The following is an 18,174-nucleotide window of genomic DNA, read 5'->3' on the forward strand; positions in this document are numbered from 1 at the left end:
ATTACACACTACGCAAGAAACATATTAAGCGTCGCACAAGCAGTCAATTAGGTGTCAGGCAAGTAAGTGAAAAAGCAAACTAATAGAGGGAATCAACCAAAGCCAAGTAAATCAAAACAGGAAAATCACAACATGAACCACTCATCAGATAATCCATGCAAACATGATCATTACAATTCCTCCTCCGGCTCAACAACAGGGCTACCCTGGGTATCAATAATATCCCAAGACTGCAAGTCCAGGTTCAACACATCGTCGTTGCTCGAAGCTTTGCCAGAGCCAAACGCCTTCAGGTTCCACTTCTCGACCCCCTCAACTCCTTTCAGGTCCTCGAGGTATGCTGCGAACACATCACGGTTCATACGCACGTAGTCCTGGTAGTCACCCGGCCAGTCACCCAGACGCTCAACGGCCAGCTTGAAGAGCTGCAGGTGCTGACGGACACGCTGGGCCTCGGGAACAGTATCAGGGGTGCTGTCCTGCCCATCGCCGTACATAGAGCCATCGAGACTGGCGTCGAGGTTTTCCTCGTAGTCAGCATAGTAGGGGTCGCTGAAGGCACGAAGAATGCTCTCATGCACCTGGGCGCACTTCTTGTAGTAGCGGTTGGCCAACTCCTTGTGGTTCTGGTGGCTGGTAGCCACCTTAGTGTACAACTGCGTCAGCAGAGTCGACATCTCCAGAGTGCTGGGGTGACGAGGTCCGTGCACGCGGCGGCAGTTGTAAGTGATGTCCTCGGCCAGGCGGATAGCGTCCTTGTACTTGCCGATCTGGAAGCGAGCAATGATGAGGCGGTGGCCGAGAGAAAGGGTGTAGGATGGCCAGTTGCGGTGCGCCTCACGGCTATCCCACAGGATGGTGAGAAGCCATGCCAGGTTTCCATAGTCCTTCAGGTCTCCAAGCAATCCGATCAACTTACTGAGCTGCTCGAAATTGACGCCGCCCATGTCGAGCTTCAGACCCTTGATGACGGTGAGCGCTTCCTTGATGATAATGGAAGAGACACCCAGCATCTTCTGGCGAGAGGCTTCATCAGGGCGAGCAACAAGGTCACGACCCGCAATAGTCATACCAAGAGCGAAGATGAACTTGACGATCCCGACAGAGCGGTAGACCTCCTGGTGGGACTTGATGTAGTGGAACGAGGCAAGGGCAAGGTCGCAAGCGCTGCCCCATCTCTGGCTCTTCAGCAGCTGGTCCACGTAGTCGTTGCTAGTGATACCGATGGAACGGATGAAGTCATCCGAGCGGTGGGTGCTGAAGTGACGCAGGATGGTCTCAGCGAAGATGCGTACCTGCGCAGGCTCCGTCAGCTTCACCCGCTTGCCCTCGGTAGCGACGAAATAGTCCACGAATTCATCAAAGACGCGGGCCGCAGCGGTCTGACGGTTGTTGGACAGCAGGAAGTGGTACAGGCGCGCGGTAGACACAGAGACGGTGTGAATGGAGCTCGTCTTGGACTTGGTCAGGCTTCTGAATTCTTCGAAGTAGACATATTCGGTCGTCAGAGCAGCCAGGATCTCGGTGATCGTAACCGATGTGCTACGGCGCAGACTGTACTCGAGCTGTGCCAGGAAACTGAGGCTCTGACGCTCCTTCGAAGCAAGGTCGAACTGCACGGACTTGACGTTGGAGGTATCCTTCATGACAATCTGACGGTAGATCTCCTGAGTAAGCTCGGTCGCCTTCTGGATCTGGTTGGACGCAATGTAGCTGGACGCGATAGTGGAGGCAGCGGCAATCAACCGGGTGGTAGAAGTCTCAGACTTCAAGATTTCCACAGTAGCTTGCTTGAGCTCGCTCAATACAGTCTCGGTTTCCTTGCGTTCAGCGTGGAAAGAGATCATCTGCTTCATCCGGGTAAGGGATTCCTCGTGGGCCCAACCGTGGGTTTTCCGCACGGTCGATGTGCGCTTCTTCAAGACCTTCAGAGCGCGTTCGGCCTGCTGCGTAGTCACAGACTCCGCATTCTCCGTCACGAGAGCTGCCTGCTCTTCATAGATAGCGTCCAGGGTATTGGAGATCTCTCCAAGGTCGATGTCTTGAGACTTTGTCGCAAGCAGCTCTTCGTAGATGCTGATGGCCTGGACCTCATACGACTTGGATTCCTGGCACAGCTTTGCGAGGGTCAGAGAGGCTTGCAGGCTGATGGTAGCAGTAACACCGAACACTGCCTTGACCTTGGTCTGGTACTCAACGGTGACCTGGTGCAGGGCAGTAAATTCAGTGCGGACGCTGCGCAAGCAGTGAGTGTACCGGTTAAAGATTGTCTGCACGAAGGTCTGGTCCTGGAACCTGGGGCTGAGCTTGGGGTTGCTGATGAAGGAGGTGAAAAGGATCTTGAAGTGCTGCACAGCGTCGGAGTACCGGCCTTGATTCCACAGCTCGGTCGCGACAACGACCAATGGCTGGAATGCCTCGGGATGGCAAGTAGTAGAGTCCTTATTCAGAGTGCGAACGATCTGCAGGTAGTAATCAACAAAGATGGGGCGAGGGTGCGTCAGCTCGGCCAAAGTCCACAGGGTCTTGATCACAATTGCATCGCCCGGGCCGTAGTGGCCGACGTAGTCATTCAGCAACTCCTGGTGAAGGTTAATGATCTTGTCAGTCTGGGAGTTGCGCTTCAGCAAACGAAGCAGCTCATCCGTGTTGTGTTGCCTGAGCTTGTCGTCGACCTTGCGACCACCCCGCAACGCGCGGTAGATACGGACGCGGATATCTTCCTCCTTGCTCAAACGACGACGAGAATAGTAGCACTTGCTGAGACGCTCGGCAAGGTCAATGCAGCTCTCGACATGCTTGGACGGAAGGGTGACATCTTGCAAGTTCGGGGCGAAGAGTGCAGGCCAAACACCGTGGAGGACCTTCTTGATCAGCCGAGTGGCGGCTTGCCAGCGGTGCTGTTCAACATATTGAGCATAGAGCTCTGTCGTCGCAGTGAACGACATCTGAGACATGGTGGTAATGGAGCTCGATGCCTCGTAAACCATTTCCTCAATCGTGGTCTCGGACATGACCGTTTCAGAACTGAAGGACTGCATGACCTCCTTCGATGTGGACTCGATGCTTTGCTGTACCTCCTTGAAGCTCGACGTCTGGGTGCGGTTTGTGCTCTTGTAGTATTCAGAGCAATGCTTGAAGACGGTTAGAGCCAAGGTGGAAATGCCGACCACCTTCATCATCTTTGCGATTTCCTGGAAGTAAGATACCGAGGTATCAGAGATGGTAAGACTGGTCTGCTCATGCTCCTGCCAAGCACTGGACAGAATGGAAGCGGCTTGGTATTCTTTCTTCTGAGACTTCAAGAAATGAGAGTAAGCAAGGACAGACGCCAGCTTCCTCTCTTCCCACAAGGCAGTCATGTTGGTGCGGCATTCCTTGTTCACGCGCTGCCAGATCTCGACATAGATGCGCTCCGCGAGGTCAAACTTGCCCTGCGCAGTATACTGCTCGGCCTCCTTGATCATGGCTTCAAAGTCGAAGGATTCGGAACGTTCAATCAGAAGGTCATGTTCTTCAATCTCCAAGAAGTCATTGACTCTGATCTGGAAAACCTTGCCACGATGTCCCCTGACACGCACTCCCCAGTCACCATGGTATTCACGTGACTCAATGCCCTGCTCTCCGACAGTGAGGATCTTGATGTGCTTGCTGATTTCCTCGGCCTTATGGAAGTCCTTGATTGTTTGATAGTGCTTGACCAACTGCTCCCTGGTGGAGATGACCATCTTGTGGGATTCGCCGTAGAGCTTTGTGTAGCAAGTAACAAGGAGATTAAGAGTCTCTTCGCGCATGGTCATAATCTCGGTCTTGCTCTCCGTAACGCGGCTCACGGTCAGCTCTAGGAAAATGTTGGCCAATTGTGCCGTGAAAGACGGGCTGTTGACCAGCAGTTCGCGGCTCAGGCGGGTAGCCTCGAATAACAGGGGTGTAGCCTCCGGGATATATTCAACGTCGCGGAAAAATAGCGCGAGGTTGATGATGGACTGAAGAGTGACCCTATCCTTGGGGTTCAGAATCTGGCGGCAAATAGTAGTCACCGTGGTCTGGTAGGTCAACAGCTCGGGAGTGGGCCTGTTCGCCCAGAGAGTCCTCTGAAGCAGGAGAACGGTGATCGAAGTCGGCAACACCTTGGCAAACTCCTTCGCGGCACCAGTCTCACCCTGGTTGACAAAGACAGTCGTTTGTCTCAGATGAGACACCCAATATTGAACCGCAAATTCAAGCAGAGGGTACCTGCTGACCAGCGAATCCGTTTCGTGGCCGATAAGAGGGGAGAGAGACGGCTCCTTGCCCTGTGGCTCAGTCACGTACGACTTGATATAGATCAACAACCTGGTCACAAAGTCGGCGTGACGGTCCTTGACGTTGGGGATCAATTTGCCTTTGGAGAAGACCTCCAAGACCGCTTCGCGAATGAGACCGTGACGAAGATAGACCTGCCCGTCCTGGAAAAATACCAAAGAACTGACAGGCCTAAGGACCTTGCGTGGTTCGATCTGGTAGCCCTCGGCAATTGCCAATTTGTCGATCTGGATAGAGGCCAGAGTCTGCAATTCCTTAAACAGAAGAGGGCGGTCAGCTGTTGCGAGCCACAGCAACATCAGGCGAGCCTCGTCAGTTACGCCCTTATGCTGCACTGTTTCGAGGACGAGGTTGGTGATAGTCATCTTAGCGTTCACGACATCATCCACCGCCTTGTTCAGGTTATCGGCATTATCCGCGCTGCGAACGCGCTTCGAGGCAAGCTTGGCCCACAGGAATGAGCCCTTTGAGGCTTCGGTGATGCGATCCACAATGGACTCCTGCTCAATGTCATCAAGCTCAGGGAAAACAAGGCTCTCCCTGGCCTTAAGGAACTGGCTCCGCACAACGGTAGCAATGTCTTCGAAAATTCGCTCATCCGTGACCGGCACAGTGTGATGGCCTGGTGCCTTGGCTGGCGTCTCGGCACCCAGGGCGATCAACTTCACGTTTGTGCCCTTCATTGTGGCAGCGCTCAGCTTCTGCAGCAGTGCAGATTCACCGCAGGAAGCCTCGTCGATGCCATCAACAACAATGACAAGATCCTTAGCACCTTGAAGTGCAGCGCCCAACGCATTTTCCAAGGCATTCCAGAGGATGTTGTCGTAATCATTATCGTTCGTAGCCTTTTTGCTGCGTTGGAAGGCATCAGTCAGAATTTGGAGCAGCTCGACGTTTCCAATGCGCTTCTCGAATAGCTGCGACAGAATGGCCTTGACGATAGCCCGGGGCCTAGTCCCGGCAGGAAGACGAGCATCTACATTATGTTAGTAAAATATGGATCAGAAAGATTAACCTCTGATTGGACTTACTGATGGGGACAAACAGAGTCTTGTAGGGGACTCCGCGGATCGGGTGTTGCAGATTGTCAACAAGAACAGATGCCAGAACGGTTTTACCAGAGCCTGGCTTGCCCACGATGGACAGAACCTTGTCTTCGCTTGTTACGAAGTCAAACAGAGCTTGCTTGACCCAGCGGCAGGTGTTCTCCTCGCGATCATGGGCAAGGTGTGAGACGGTTTCGGCAACGTTGGAGAGGACACGGTCTTCGGGGTTGAGCCAGGATCTGACAGCCCTAACATCGGCGACTGGAGGTTCGGACAATGTCAGTTTATGTTTTGATATCAGAAGAGGGAAGAATCTTGCCTTTGGTCTCATCACCGCGTTCCTTCACAAGCTGGTGCTTCCACATGGACTCGCTAATCTCTTCGCAAGCACGGCGGAATTTGTGAATTTGCTCCGGGAAAGCCTCGTAGATGTTGATATATTCCCACTCGTCCCCTAGGCGGAGAACGGCTTTGTGAAAGTGCATGGCCACACTGGCGACCAGGTGCACCAAGTCCTCCAGTGCCTGGACCAGCTGCCGGCGGATATCACTACTCACACTGAAAAGCCCAGTCCGTTCAAGAAGGTTTCCAAGGGCTGTGGAGTTGCTGTAGAAAAAGCCAAACGATGTCATCAAAGCGGAGGCATTCTCGTCACCGAGCTAGGATGAACGACCATCAGCGTGATCCTCATATTTGAGATCAGGCGAGCATACCTTGAGAAGGAGAAGGCAGTAACCGTAAGCCATCTGGAAGGCAAGGCCGCTGACGTTGGTGAAGCCCTCAATAGCCTCTTCAAAAGACCGGAGTCTAGTAACGAACAGCTGTGCCCAGCCGAGGACCTTGTCATAGTCGCTTCCGTCGGGGGGCACAAGGGTCATACGCTCGTCCTGGATCCAGGACAGGATCATCTCATAGGAGTCACCCGAGATGGTCAAGCCCAGCTCATCACCGGTCTGGCGCTGAAGGATAGACAGTTTCCGGGAGAATTCCGTCTCCTGAGGGTCGAGCCTGCGGGAGGACACCCTTCTGGAAGTAATTGAGCGAGACATGCCATTGTTGGACATTGTGTCACTCTCCGCGAATCCCGAGATACGTCTGGGCATCTTGGGGGAGAGGGGGGAAGCAAAGCTGCTAGGGACGGGGGACAGGATAGATGGGGCCATTGTGATTGTTTGAGTATCAGCAAGATCTGGTGTTTCTGTGGGCCTCGAAGGTGGTGTTTTCTTCACGGGAGAAGGAGTGCGAGTGAGTTGTGGCGACTGCTTGGGGTATCTGGAGGGGGTGACTGTAGGCCGTGGAGGAAGGTCAGGCTCAGCAGAGGTCTCTCCGGAGAAGCAGCGGCAACAACTCACTATACAAGAAAAATAGCGACGCAAAACGGCAACCTAACACATGGAAGAACAAAGGCTTTGATTAAGAGGTCAATCCTCGTATCAATCTGAGAGAGATTGAGAACTTTCTCTGTGGGAGGAAAGGTCACTTAAATAAGTAGGAGAAGCAAAGAAGGAAAAAAAACCCTAGACAGGGGGTTGGATTGGGTTACCGGGGGCTGATGCAATGATGTGGGCTGGCGTGTGAGCACGATTCATGAGCGAGCAATAGTGGCAAGCTTAACCCCCCATCCACGATGATACCTCTTGCAGCATAGCGTGGCTGAAAAGAGTCTGATCCCGATGGGTCCCTCTGTATCTTTGGCCTCTCAGCACCGCCAGAACGGCTGAGAATTCCAAATCAAAGTTTCTTTCGGAGGGGACCAATAGAGAGATTGCTGTCAATGGGGTTGCAAAACCCATGTCTTTGACTCAATGCGTCCCCTCTGACGATCAAAGTTTGGTCCCCATGGCATTGACATCACGAATGCAGGGTATTCGCCGCTGGACACCTGCAAAGGGAGATGGAGGGGGGGACAGCTTCGTGATGACACGATGGGCGTATCAGAAAGGAAGGTGAACCCTCTGCGCAGTGCATCCCAGCCTACTGCATATCGACTACTGTCCTATTTCTTGACCATGCGGACGGGATGGGCAGTGGAGCAGCACAGGCCAGTCTGGACGAGTGCAATGTCACTCTCCACATTAGCACCAGTGTCCCGGGACTTTCTGTCATTCAACACGGGCCATATCCCGTATGGTGCCCACACCCACGAGCAGCGGCAGGGGCAGGCGAATAAAGCTCACATTGGGTCTCGTGAATTGCTCGTGGCGGCCGTTTCCAGCTACTTTGACCAGCAACTCGGAGTCTCCGCTGAACTAGAGCTGAGCTCCTCCTTGTGCTAGTTACCCCTTCTGGCTGCATAGTCTATTGAACAGCTATGATCCTTGCTAGGGCAAGAGTTCAGCTGTGGCTGCCTGAGGGGTAGAAAGAGGACGTGATCTCCCGACTGGGGCGGAGGGGGCTGGATGGGCCCAACTCTTCGATCGGGGGCCAATGGCAACGAACGAGAGTCGGATAGTGGGCAAACCCGCATCGTCCTGACGAACTGCCGATCGAGGGGACGGACGCGGATTGGTTGAATCCTTCTCGGCTGGCAGGACTCGATGTGATCGTCGTGGTATGTAAAGTCGATACCATGCCAGTATTCTGTATGTTAGAATTAGTTCGGCTACTCAGCAGGCAGAGAAGGTTCCACCGGGCTGAAGACGGGATAGACGGTTGCCTACCTCGGACAGAACAATCGGTTTAATCGTCAAACTGAGCCGGTGAATATATTTGCTTAGGTTTCTTGTCTACCGGAGTAACTATGTCGATGCACGATCTGGTCTTCCATCCAAAACCAGTGCCAACACCATTGCCGTGCGCTGGATGATTGGGAGTTCCATGGTTGGCAAGCACACACAGACTCCCGGCTGAGGAACCGCCCCGGCCCGCTTAGCGCGGTGGGTGCACGATCCGGAACCTCCGCAGCAGCCAGTGCTGAACCTGTATGTAATTTTGGTTGCTGACCAAACAGAGCTGTTTTAGCTCAGGAGAGTGTGGGAAGCGTCTGATCCTGACCAAGTTGGGGATTGACGTTCCTGATTTGGCCAATGTGCAGGCCGCGTAGTCCCCGACGCACCAGGATGGAACCCCGAAAATTGCAGGCAGGAGTCATGATTAGCCGGATCAAGAGGGATACATTAGTTTCATGGAGCCCGTGGGATCTCGGGGCAATAAGCAGACCTGATTCAGCCAGGAGGCATGGCGGGTGGGTCGGTATGGATTGGACGGAAGAATCTCGTCATTCAGCTGGCAAGAGAGATCGGAGATTCACGATGGCTGCAATCCGCGCGGGTGGATAATTTTGGCTCCCACGTGACGGTTCAGTGAGAAAAAGGCTCGATCCAGTTATCGGTAAGGGACACGGCGCCATTGCCGATGTCTCGGGGAGAAAAGTGGACGGAATTGACTGAAGGGGAATATTTGCAAACCCATCAAAGGGTGGCAGGCACCTGGCAGGCACCTGAAAGCTGCCAAGTGGTGGATTCATGACCTAAACTTTACTCCATAGTTCGTGCCTTGTTCTGTCAAGAGGGGAGAGATGTTCGAATCGTCATGGCGAAGCGACCGAGGACGGACCAAGGAACGAAAGCACGGGATCCATCCCTGGCGGAAGCGATCGATCCTCGTCGTGCCTGTTGCAGTCTAGCGTCCGAGTGGTTCCAGTGATGCGGGAACCAACACTGACCCTGACAGGCCCAGCCTGTCCTGTCCGCATGTTCATCCAACTTTCAAAGTGGAGATGATTTTTTATGAGTGCAGGATGGGGTATACAACTATACAGTATCTTCTTGCCACATTTTGTTCCCAGGACTCCGGCACTCACCATGTCCTTGATGTCGATCATGTCGGAAGAACTGAAATCTTTTCCTGCTAGCTACAGCAAAGCGCCGACCTCACCTCGCGTCTGCGTCATCTACCATTCCCTACCTACGGACGGGATACCACCAACAGCAAGGGGTCCACTTACTTGCAGATGCTCCAGTGCTCGAGCAAAATTCAAATCATTAACTCGACTCAGCTACCCCACTCGCAAAACTCCGGGCTGAACAGGAGGATGCCATGCTCGTGGCTACTGTGGGAGGTACTCTCGAGTACTGCTGTGGTTTGCAAGCAGACAGACATACACAGTATGCAAGAATTGGGTATCCATGATTCCATTGAAATCATCAATTGTATGCAACCACATTAGATTACGTTCATGGGTGGTGTTCTGCATAGAATGTGTCAACTGTCAATTAGTAGAGTCCGGTTACACAAAGATCATGTCGAGTGACTGCTGCGGCAGCCGGTACAGACAGAATGCAGATGCAGACAGAACGCAGATGGAAATGGAGGCCTCGCGTGGTATTTGCTAGCACTGGAGTGCCCGGCAGCAGTCACGGCAAGTATGGATTCAGTATTCCAACCCACCCGCCCTCTAGACTATCACACACTATCTATCTACTTCACTTACAGAAGATCATCAAAGGTGCTACTAGGATCTCATAGTGAGGCAAATGCTCAATCTACGCTTATTGTAGGAGATTTCATTTGTCCTCCAGTAATACCCCGTATTAGGAAAGAACATAGGTGTGATCATGGGTGCGATCAACATTTCGGAGTCCCCGTATACCCATTTTGAATACATATCTCCACCTCAGAATACAATGTATGCATCGTCGTAATGCTCTGCTAATGCCCCAACTTGATCCGAAGATCCAGCAACTTTGTCTAGAAAAAGCAATATATTCTATTAAAAGCTTTATGCTGTTTTCACAAACCCATAGTGGTGAGTATCCGCGATCGCTTATCAAAAGGAATGCAACCTAGTACTACAGTACGGAGTACATGCGCTGTAGACCACATCAGTGTTACATAGTAGACAATAGTATATATCAGAAGTACCTTACCAATAGACATACAATACTACTCACGTATCGAATACACCACAACGATCCTATACTTCCGTAACTATCAGGTATTTCCATCTCGGATCCTGTCACATCCTTCCCCATCAAAAGAAGCAAAACTTCGCGACGACGCTAAACCGTCGCCGTTTCAACGCTACTGCTGGACCAGCACTATCTATGCAACCCCAAAACACTGCCTCCACAGTCAGACGCACAAGTCAGGATGTAGCCTTCAGTCCAGCATAGCACAAATCCTAGCGCTGTCCCATAAATGGGTCAGACTACCGTAGCTAGTAGATGAATATAATATCTGACTGATCGCCCCAATAGATTGAGGTAGATTAAGCTGGGTCTACCCCTTACTTAGTCACCTTCTCCCTCCACCAGACGGGATTTCTTCGGAATTCGAATCCATTCAACATCATAAGTTATGCGATTCTCAATTTCTCGCCGTGTAGCAGTGTGGTGCTTAGTGGCTGCCTTGACGTGTCACTCTGGCCGGCATCACCGCGGGAGGCGCAATCAGCTGGATGGGGATGGATGGTTGGACCTTCGGGGCACCAAGGTGCTTAGGATGGATGCTGTGGGTGTGATGCTGAACCCCGGGTTGGTTGGCTGGCTGATCGCCGGGTCTAGATGTCCACAAGCTCGTTTGCTTCTTTACTAGGTGTATCATTGTTGTCGCTGGATGTACAATTCCACGGAGTCGCCGAATCTCACAATATCCACCATTATTATTGACAGGTCCCTCGGTCGGATATATCACAAAAAGAAGCATCCTAATAAGCCACCGCATTCAACGCATGTGGATGGTATCCGTGACTGCGAGCAACCAAATCGTCGAAGTTATCGACGGTCTCCTTCATGACATCGGTACCTACAGTAACATAACAACCACCCCGTCAGTATCGCATCTTCAGAACCACCGCATTAATCAGAATGGCACAAACTCACCCCACATGAAATCCTGCCAGGATTTATCCGCCCAAAGATCCGGATTCTTCCCAGGGCCGCGAATAGCCTCGTCGCGCTTGCGCTGTTCCTCGCCATCCGGCAAATGCAGCGCTTTCCGGGTCACTGCCGCACTCTTCTGAATCTGTTCGGCGCGATCCTTTCGTACCCGCTCATAAACCGCCAATGCGCTATCGATATCGTCCGTCAAGGCCAACACACACCCGAGCACCCCAGCATCTTCGATCGCCTGCGCCGCTCCCTGCGCCACATACGGCAGCATAGGATGGCACGCATCGCCCATCAAAACCACGCGATTCTCAATCCACGTCGGCAGCGGGAAATGCGAGTTCAGCGTCCACTCCATCACCTCCCCATCCGGAACATAACTCAATAAACTGCGAACAAGTCCATTCCACTCGGAATAAAATTCCTCCATCTCCCGTTTATCTCCCTTATTCGTCCAGCTTTCCTCCGTCTCCGCGCCTTCTTTCTGCGGATGCAACAACACCATATTATACACGGTATTGTTCTTCATCGGATACGCCATAATATGGCCTCCCGGTCCCATCCACCGCATCCCAACATTCTTCTTCAGTAACTCCCGCGCCCGCGGATCCCCCTTCATTTTATCCTCAGGGATCTGGATCCGGTACGCCGCATCCCCGGTCGGCTGACAAATATCCTGCACGCCATGTTGCGCCGCCATCTGGTGTCGCAGATCGGACTTGATCCCATCCGCCCCGATAACAACATCCCCGGATACCCATTCCCCGGTATGAAGCTGCACGCGAGCGGAGAAATCAGGCGCCGCACATACGACCCGCGAGTCAGTTCGAATGGGGATATTTTCCGACCGAACCGCCTCAAGCAGGATACTTTGCAAGTCGCCGCGATGGATGACGGCAAGGGGGGCGTGATACTTTTCTCCGACCTACACACATTAGCCTTCCCCCCCACAATGATCAAAGGTAAAGATATGGTATAACATACAGAAGGCATCAACTCCGCCTTCCCCAGTTCCTCATCATTCTTATACCGTCGGAGAGAATTCATCTCCAACACGTTCGCCTTCTCCATGACCTTCTCCAGTAGACCCAAGCGACCGAGAATCCGCGCTGCATTCGGCGCCATCTGGATGCCCGCCCCGACCTCGGCGATTTCCCGCACCCGCTCGAGGATGGTCACTTTGTGGCCGGTTTTATGTATCGCCAGGGCGGCGGAAAGGCCTGCGATGCCGGCGCCGACGATGAGGACATGCAGGGGTTGGCCCTTGATGCGGGGAAGCTGAAAGGTGTCTTTGTAGGTGTCCATGTTGACTTGGTAGTATTGTGTATAGTGCAGGTAGGTATGATTTCAAAGTTATAGTAATGAGAGGTAAGTGAGTTGAGTGTACTTATAACAAAACCAAAGCAGTGACATCATGGCTACCGATACAATCCTACTACCCCTTGTGCAACATCAGTCGGTTAATACGTCGGCAGTACTTCCCAACATATCTTCTATCCATGACACCGCACCAGTAAATGTGATTCCTCACTCGGAACACATCTCGGGAGTCACACTTACAATAATCCCTCCAACATAGCTCCACAGCTTCATAACAAGCAAGGACTTCCATCCCCAAAATCATCGTCTAGAACCTGATAGTATCTAGATGTGGATATGCGGATCGCCCGGAAGGAATTTGACTTCTTACTTTTTTCATAGAGTTATCGGCACCCGAGTTCGGGATGTAGGTTTGCTGTTATTGGGTATGATGTCATTCCGTATTCAGCATCATGCATGATTCAGTACTTTGTGTGATATTCGAACTACAATCCGATTAGAATGAAAAAGAACTCATAATTTAGTGGAGCCCTTGAAACTGGATTCATTATCTTCATGTATGTTGAATGTAGAAAGGCGGATCTCTGATACACTAAAATAGGAGTGAAGGACTTATCTTCCTGGGAAGGAAGAATATATGACTTCAACAGGAGATATATCTTGCATTGAAATGTAGTAATATCTTCAGAATAAAAGTAAAAACGCAAAAGGATATATATACGCCAGTCATAATACATGAACATGAAGCCAACACCAAATCAATCACTCCGCCGAACGGTCCTCCATACTCTAATTTACTGATCAAGCATCACAGCTGCTTCTTTCCCCCCTCAAACACCAACCCATCCAAATCCCCATGTTCCGCAAACCATACATCCTTCAAGTAATTTCCTCTGGACACCCACGGCCCCCGATCTGCCGCCTTGGGCAACGCCCCCGACGCGCGGGTGATATACGTCGAATTTAAATTCAACAGCGGCCGCTCCTTCAAGCTTCCCGCCTCTCCCGGCTGCAACCGTGGAACAGCCGCCTTCACACCAGCCGCCTCCAAGTGCTTCAACAGCCGACAGATAAACAACGCCGTAGCATCGGCGCCCAACGTCCACGACGCATTGGTGTACCCGATCACGAACGCTGCATTGGGCAGATCCTGCATCATCATGCCATGCCAGAGGAACTTGCTGGGGATGTGGATGGGTTCACCATCGACCGTGACGGAGGCGCCGCCGGCAATAAGCAGTCTCAGCCCTGTGGCTGTGACAATGATGTCCGCATTGAGGGAGTCGCCGGAGGCGAGCTCGACGCCCGATTCGGTGACGGTAGAGATGGTGTCGGTTTTCACGTCGGCGTGGCCGGTGTGCAGGGCGCGGAAGAAGTCGCCGTCCGGGCAGATGCAGAGACGCTGATCCCAGGGGTTGTAGCGGGGTTTGAAATGCGGGGAGTGGGAGACGTGAGCGGGCAGTTGGCTGGAGACGGAGAGACGGAGAAGGAAGCGCGCGACTGTAGGGAAGGTCCGGCAGAAGAGGAAGAAGAGGTGGCCGCTGATGAACCAGGTGATGCGCTGGATGCGGCGCGAGATGGCGGCGGGTAAAATGTAGCTGTACCATGAGCGGTTGCGGTTGGGCAAGGAGAGGATATAAGTTGGGCTGCGCTGCAGCATGGTTACTTGCGCGGCCTTCTCGGCCAGCTTGGGAATCAGAGTGATAGCAGTGGCACCGGAGCCGACGACTACGATCTTCTTGTTGCTGTAGTCAAGGTCTTCGGGCCAGAATTGAGGATGGATGACTTCCCCCGAGAAGCGGGACAGGTTCGGGATATCGGCTTCGAGAGGTTGTCTGTAGTCGTAGTAGCCGGTGCCGAAAATGACGAACCGTGCAGTCAGGGCGCGTGATTGCCCGTCATGGTCGACGGTCAGGGACCAGAGCTGGTCGGAGGAGGACCAGTCGGCGCCGAGTAGGCGGTGCTGGTAGCGAATTTTCTTGTCGATGCCAAATTTGCGAGTGGCGCGGTGCATATATGAGCGGATGGAGGAGGCCTCGGCGATGGGGCTATTACCATCCCAGGGAAACCACGAGAAGCCGAAGGAGAAGAGATCGGAGTCGGAGCGAATGCCGGGATATTTGAAGAAATCCCAGGTGCCGCCAAGAGCATCGCGGGCCTCTAGAATAGTGTAACGATAGTTGGGAAATTGAGATTGAATGCGATATGCCGCATTGATGCCGGAGATGCCGGCACCGACAATAACAACGTCTAAGTCAGTCTCCATGATGGAACAAGAGCGGTATGATGATGGTGGATGATGAAATGAGCGGTCGTACAGGCTACTTATAACGAGGCATGCAGCTCACATGGCCTCGGCTGCAGATGCAGCGCAATGATGAGTCCGAGGCTATCCTGAGAGATCGCAACCGCCGGCCGTTGGGGCATCAAAATTGGACCTGGCGATCAGCGGCCAATCCCTCCCAAAACGGCAACCCTTGCGACCCTCACATGCGATTGAACCGAATCGGCCTCTTGGATCTTTTGCAATTCAGACTGGGTGACACAGTGGCCCGTGAAGACTTAAACTCGCTGTCGCACAGCCAGGATGTAGCCATTACTGTAAACAGCACTTGCTATCTTGAGACCGGTATCCCACCCGATATGATTGCTCCCAAAATCTCGCTCTCTTTGGCGGAGAAACTGGACTTGGTGCCAGCTCTTGCGTCAATTACTTTGACAGTTTTCTGGGCCCTCCTGACCTCCCTTTGGCGCTCTGCCGCATACCCTAAAACGTTGGTGCTTCATATTGGCTATGCGGCTTTCCGCAAAGCCACGGCCCGCTTGACAGTGGCCCAAATGCAGTATGTTTGTTACATTACTCGACCGCAACCAACCCCGACAATGCCCATGTCCACTAACAATGCAGATATGCCCTCCCAACCACGGACCAAAACTACGAACGTTACGTCCGGAAGCACAAGCTACCCTCCAAGACAGTAGACTTGGGTGACGGGGCTCTGGGACATTGGATCGGGGACCCGAAAGCGGACAATATCTTGATTTGGTATCACGGTACATTCATCCCCTCCCTCCTCCCCCTTCCATCATCCCTTCTCTACAACCTCCCACTCACAAAACAAATATAGGAGGCGGCTTCGCCCTCCCCGCCAACAGAGGCTACTTCCAGTTCTTCTTGAACCTTATAACTCATCTGCGGAAATACCACAACAAATCACTCTCCATCTTCACACTAACCTACACTCTCGCTCCGGGAGCCACTTACCCAACTCAACTCCGCCAAGCAACCTCCGCCCTCCGCCACATCCTGACCACTCACTCCCTATCCCAAATCATCCTTGGCGGGGACTCCGCAGGCGGGAATCTCGTCGGTGGAGTCCTCTCCCACCTCGCTCATCCCCACCCTCAGATCACCCCCATCCCTTGTGAAGAATCCCTCCGCGGAGCCATCATGATCGCTCCCTGGACTAGTCTAGCCTCGGACTACACCGACCAGGAGATTGACTCGCGCGGGGACCTGATTACCCCCGCTGTTGCGGGGCCCTGGGCGCAGGCGTATCTTGGGTCCGGGGAACGGGACCATTATACGGATTTGTCGAGCGCGCCGGCGGAGTGGTTTGAGTCGTTCCCCGTGGAGAAGGTGTTGGTTTGTGGTGGCGGGAGAGAGATTCTGTTGCCTGTGATTGAGGGGTTTGTGGAGAAGTTGAGGGAGGGGTTCAAGGGGGAGATGGAGTTTTGTGTTGGAGAGGGGGAGGGACATGTAGCGCCGATCTATAATCTGTATATTGGCGAGAAGGAAGAGACAGGGCAGGGGATGAGAGTGAGGGGGTGGTTGGGGGAGACTCTGTGATGGCTGCAGTGCTGATGTGTATGGCTGGAAAGGAGTATATATTGCTGGCAGGGGATAGCTTCATTGTTGGTATAAGTTCAGTTGTAGTATTTTTTTTTTTTTCTTGTGAATATTTGAATAGTACATATGCAATGAGACATGAAATTGGTATATTTTGAGATAGGTCAAGACGAGATGCCACGTAGCAGGCAGTATGTGCCTTGAAAGAATTTTGACATATCATATACACTTTGACCAAGTAGCTACACCGTTTCTTGTTCTAACTCCATCAATAAATTCAACTCATGCAATGCATCTTACACAAATCATTATATTAGCATTATACATGAACCGCCTAAACACCACAACCAAATAAGCAACTATTTACTAACATCATTCTCTTTCTGCCACGATCTCAACTTGACCAAATCCTTCGACGCCAACCCCCTCGCCGTCTCCTGCAACCATGTCGGCCACGCCCGCACCAAACTAATCCACCACAATGATTCAGGTAAAACAAGCTGTCCACTCTTCCCTGACAAAATCTGCTTCGCAATGGTGCTGCCCACCCTCTCCACCGTCAAAACAGGCTGCTTGAATTCCTTTCCAGCATCTGTGAGTTGCTGAATCATGGGTGTGCGCACCCACAGAGGATGAACCACACTATGCACTATTAGCCCTCTTCCCTGCATCAAAAAAGACAAAAGAGAAGGGAACTTACCTCGTCTTCACCCCCGTAGTCTTATGCCAATACTTCAACTCCTGCCCCAACCCTTCATGGAATGCCAACGCACTCGCCTTCGAACAGCTGTAATCCACAATCTCTCCAAGCGACATGAAACTAGCCTGACTAGCCACCGTCACCACGTGGCCATGGTTTCGCTCAATCATGGCGGGGAGAAACTCCTTCACGGTGAGAAAGTGCGAAATCGTATTCACTTCGAAAGTTTGTCTGATCTTGGCCTCGGGTTCGTCGAGGATCGTCGCGTCGTTGGCGACACCTGCATTGTTAACGAGGACTGTGGGATGGCCGTGCTCGCGCCGGATTTGTTCTGCCACGGGGTGCAGTGCGGCGGAGGAGGTGATGTCTGCTTTGTAGAAGTGGACGTTGGGTGCTGCTTTACATTAGTAGCTGATATTTTTGCATACGATGTAGGGAAGTGAGCGTACGGAGTTTGAAGGTGGGTTCACTAATGTCAAGAATGATGACTTTCGCGCCCTGCGACGATAGTTCTGTCATGACTTGCTTGCCGATGCCACTGCATCCACCAGTTAGGAGAACGAGTTCACGGGCATTGTCCCATTTCCGGGTGCTGAAGTTGCTAAGAGATAGCGAATTGAGGGCGCGGTTGGTTTGGCGCAGAGCAGTGAATGCTAAGATAGCAGCGAGAGCTTTAGGGACCAGCGGGTGCAGCAATGCTTGCTGAGCTGGAGGGGGCAGATGGGCCAGAGCAGTTTGAGTCCATTCGTGGACAACAGGAGGGATGAATGACATGATGGTGGGATGCGATTCTATTGGTAGTGACTTGTTCAAGGTACCTTGATCAAGCTAAGATAAGGTAAAATTGTGGCAGTCCCTGCTATATATCCCCTTCTATTGATGGCCTCGGCTCACATGGCTGAAGATTGTGGCATGAATGTGGCATTCTGTACATTCCGTACATTCCACAAACTGAGAACTCCCCAAACGGGAAATCGTTGCGATTGATCCGCGGTTAACTTTCGGACAAACAACAAATTGCGGAGATGTTGCTCCACTGGTTTGCATTGACGCCGATCAACGGTGCCGATCCCATGTGATTTGTTCCTGTCCCCATGAATAAGGTATTGGGGTAGGATATACTCC

The 18,174-nt window shown here is 52.4% G+C and overlaps 6 protein-coding genes across 6 annotated transcripts; 2 read left to right on the top strand and 4 right to left on the bottom strand.

Annotated features, from left to right (window-relative positions):
• Positions 1-24: 24 nt before the first annotated feature.
• BO85DRAFT_445153 (NACHT domain protein) lies at positions 25-6,790 on the bottom strand. The gene is made up of 4 exons (XM_025659188.1): positions 6,065-6,790; positions 5,671-6,010; positions 5,337-5,612; positions 25-5,281 (listed from the first exon to the last, which is right to left on the bottom strand). The coding sequence occupies exons 1-4, from the start codon at positions 6,512-6,514 to the stop codon at positions 171-173; spliced, it is 6,177 nt and encodes a 2,058-aa protein (XP_025519669.1). The 5' UTR covers positions 6,515-6,790; the 3' UTR covers positions 25-170.
• Positions 6,791-7,276: 486 nt separating this feature from the next.
• On the top strand, positions 7,277-7,627 carry BO85DRAFT_483773 (uncharacterized protein; the record flags this gene model as incomplete). Its single annotated transcript, XM_025663183.1, has 1 exon — positions 7,277-7,627. One exon carries the CDS (start codon positions 7,277-7,279, stop codon positions 7,625-7,627), a length of 351 nt encoding a protein of 116 aa, XP_025519670.1.
• A 2,916-nt stretch (positions 7,628-10,543) lies between these two features.
• Positions 10,544-12,484, bottom strand: BO85DRAFT_465660 (salicylate hydroxylase; the record flags this gene model as incomplete). The annotated part of the gene is made up of 3 exons (XM_025662074.1): positions 10,544-11,096; positions 11,174-12,104; positions 12,164-12,484. The coding sequence occupies 3 exons, from the start codon at positions 12,482-12,484 to the stop codon at positions 10,999-11,001; spliced, it is 1,350 nt and encodes a 449-aa protein (XP_025519671.1). The 3' UTR covers positions 10,544-10,998.
• A 657-nt stretch (positions 12,485-13,141) lies between these two features.
• Positions 13,142-14,849, bottom strand: BO85DRAFT_445156 (flavin-containing monooxygenase). The gene has a single exon (XM_025659189.1). It carries the CDS (start codon positions 14,763-14,765, stop codon positions 13,308-13,310), a length of 1,458 nt encoding a protein of 485 aa, XP_025519672.1. The 5' UTR covers positions 14,766-14,849; the 3' UTR covers positions 13,142-13,307.
• On the top strand, positions 14,837-16,349 carry BO85DRAFT_412378 (lipase/thioesterase family protein; the record flags this gene model as incomplete). The annotated part of the gene is made up of 3 exons (XM_025657569.1): positions 14,837-15,342; positions 15,408-15,553; positions 15,628-16,349. The coding sequence occupies 3 exons, from the start codon at positions 14,837-14,839 to the stop codon at positions 16,347-16,349; spliced, it is 1,374 nt and encodes a 457-aa protein (XP_025519673.1).
• A 359-nt stretch (positions 16,350-16,708) lies between these two features.
• On the bottom strand, positions 16,709-17,898 carry BO85DRAFT_516335 (SDR family oxidoreductase; the record flags this gene model as incomplete). Its single annotated transcript, XM_025664840.1, has 3 exons — positions 17,499-17,898; positions 17,050-17,443; positions 16,709-16,991 (listed from the first exon to the last, which is right to left on the bottom strand). The coding sequence occupies exons 1-3, from the start codon at positions 17,821-17,823 to the stop codon at positions 16,709-16,711; spliced, it is 1,002 nt and encodes a 333-aa protein (XP_025519674.1). The 5' UTR covers positions 17,824-17,898.
• Positions 17,899-18,174: the final 276 nt, after the last annotated feature.

Source organism: Aspergillus piperis (genome assembly GCF_003184755.1).
Source record: "Aspergillus piperis CBS 112811 unplaced genomic scaffold BO85scaffold_2, whole genome shotgun sequence".
NCBI lineage: Eukaryota > Fungi > Ascomycota > Eurotiomycetes > Eurotiales > Aspergillaceae > Aspergillus > Aspergillus piperis.

Bases quoted from the DNA above. Each gene is read 5' to 3' on its own strand.
- BO85DRAFT_445153 (XM_025659188.1), bottom strand. From the start codon at position 6,514: ATGGCCCCATCTATCCTGTCCCCCGTCCCTAGCAGCTTTGCTTCCCCC. The intron at 6,011-6,064 runs GTATGCTCGCCT...CGTTCATCCTAG, and splicing joins ACTGCCTTCTCCTTCTCAAG to CTCGGTGACGAGAATGCCTC. The intron at 5,282-5,336 runs GTAAGTCCAATC...AACATAATGTAG, and splicing joins GACTCTGTTTGTCCCCATCA to ATGCTCGTCTTCCTGCCGGG.
- BO85DRAFT_445156 (XM_025659189.1), bottom strand. From the start codon at position 14,765: ATGGAGACTGACTTAGACGTTGTTATTGTCGGTGCCGGCATCTCCGGC.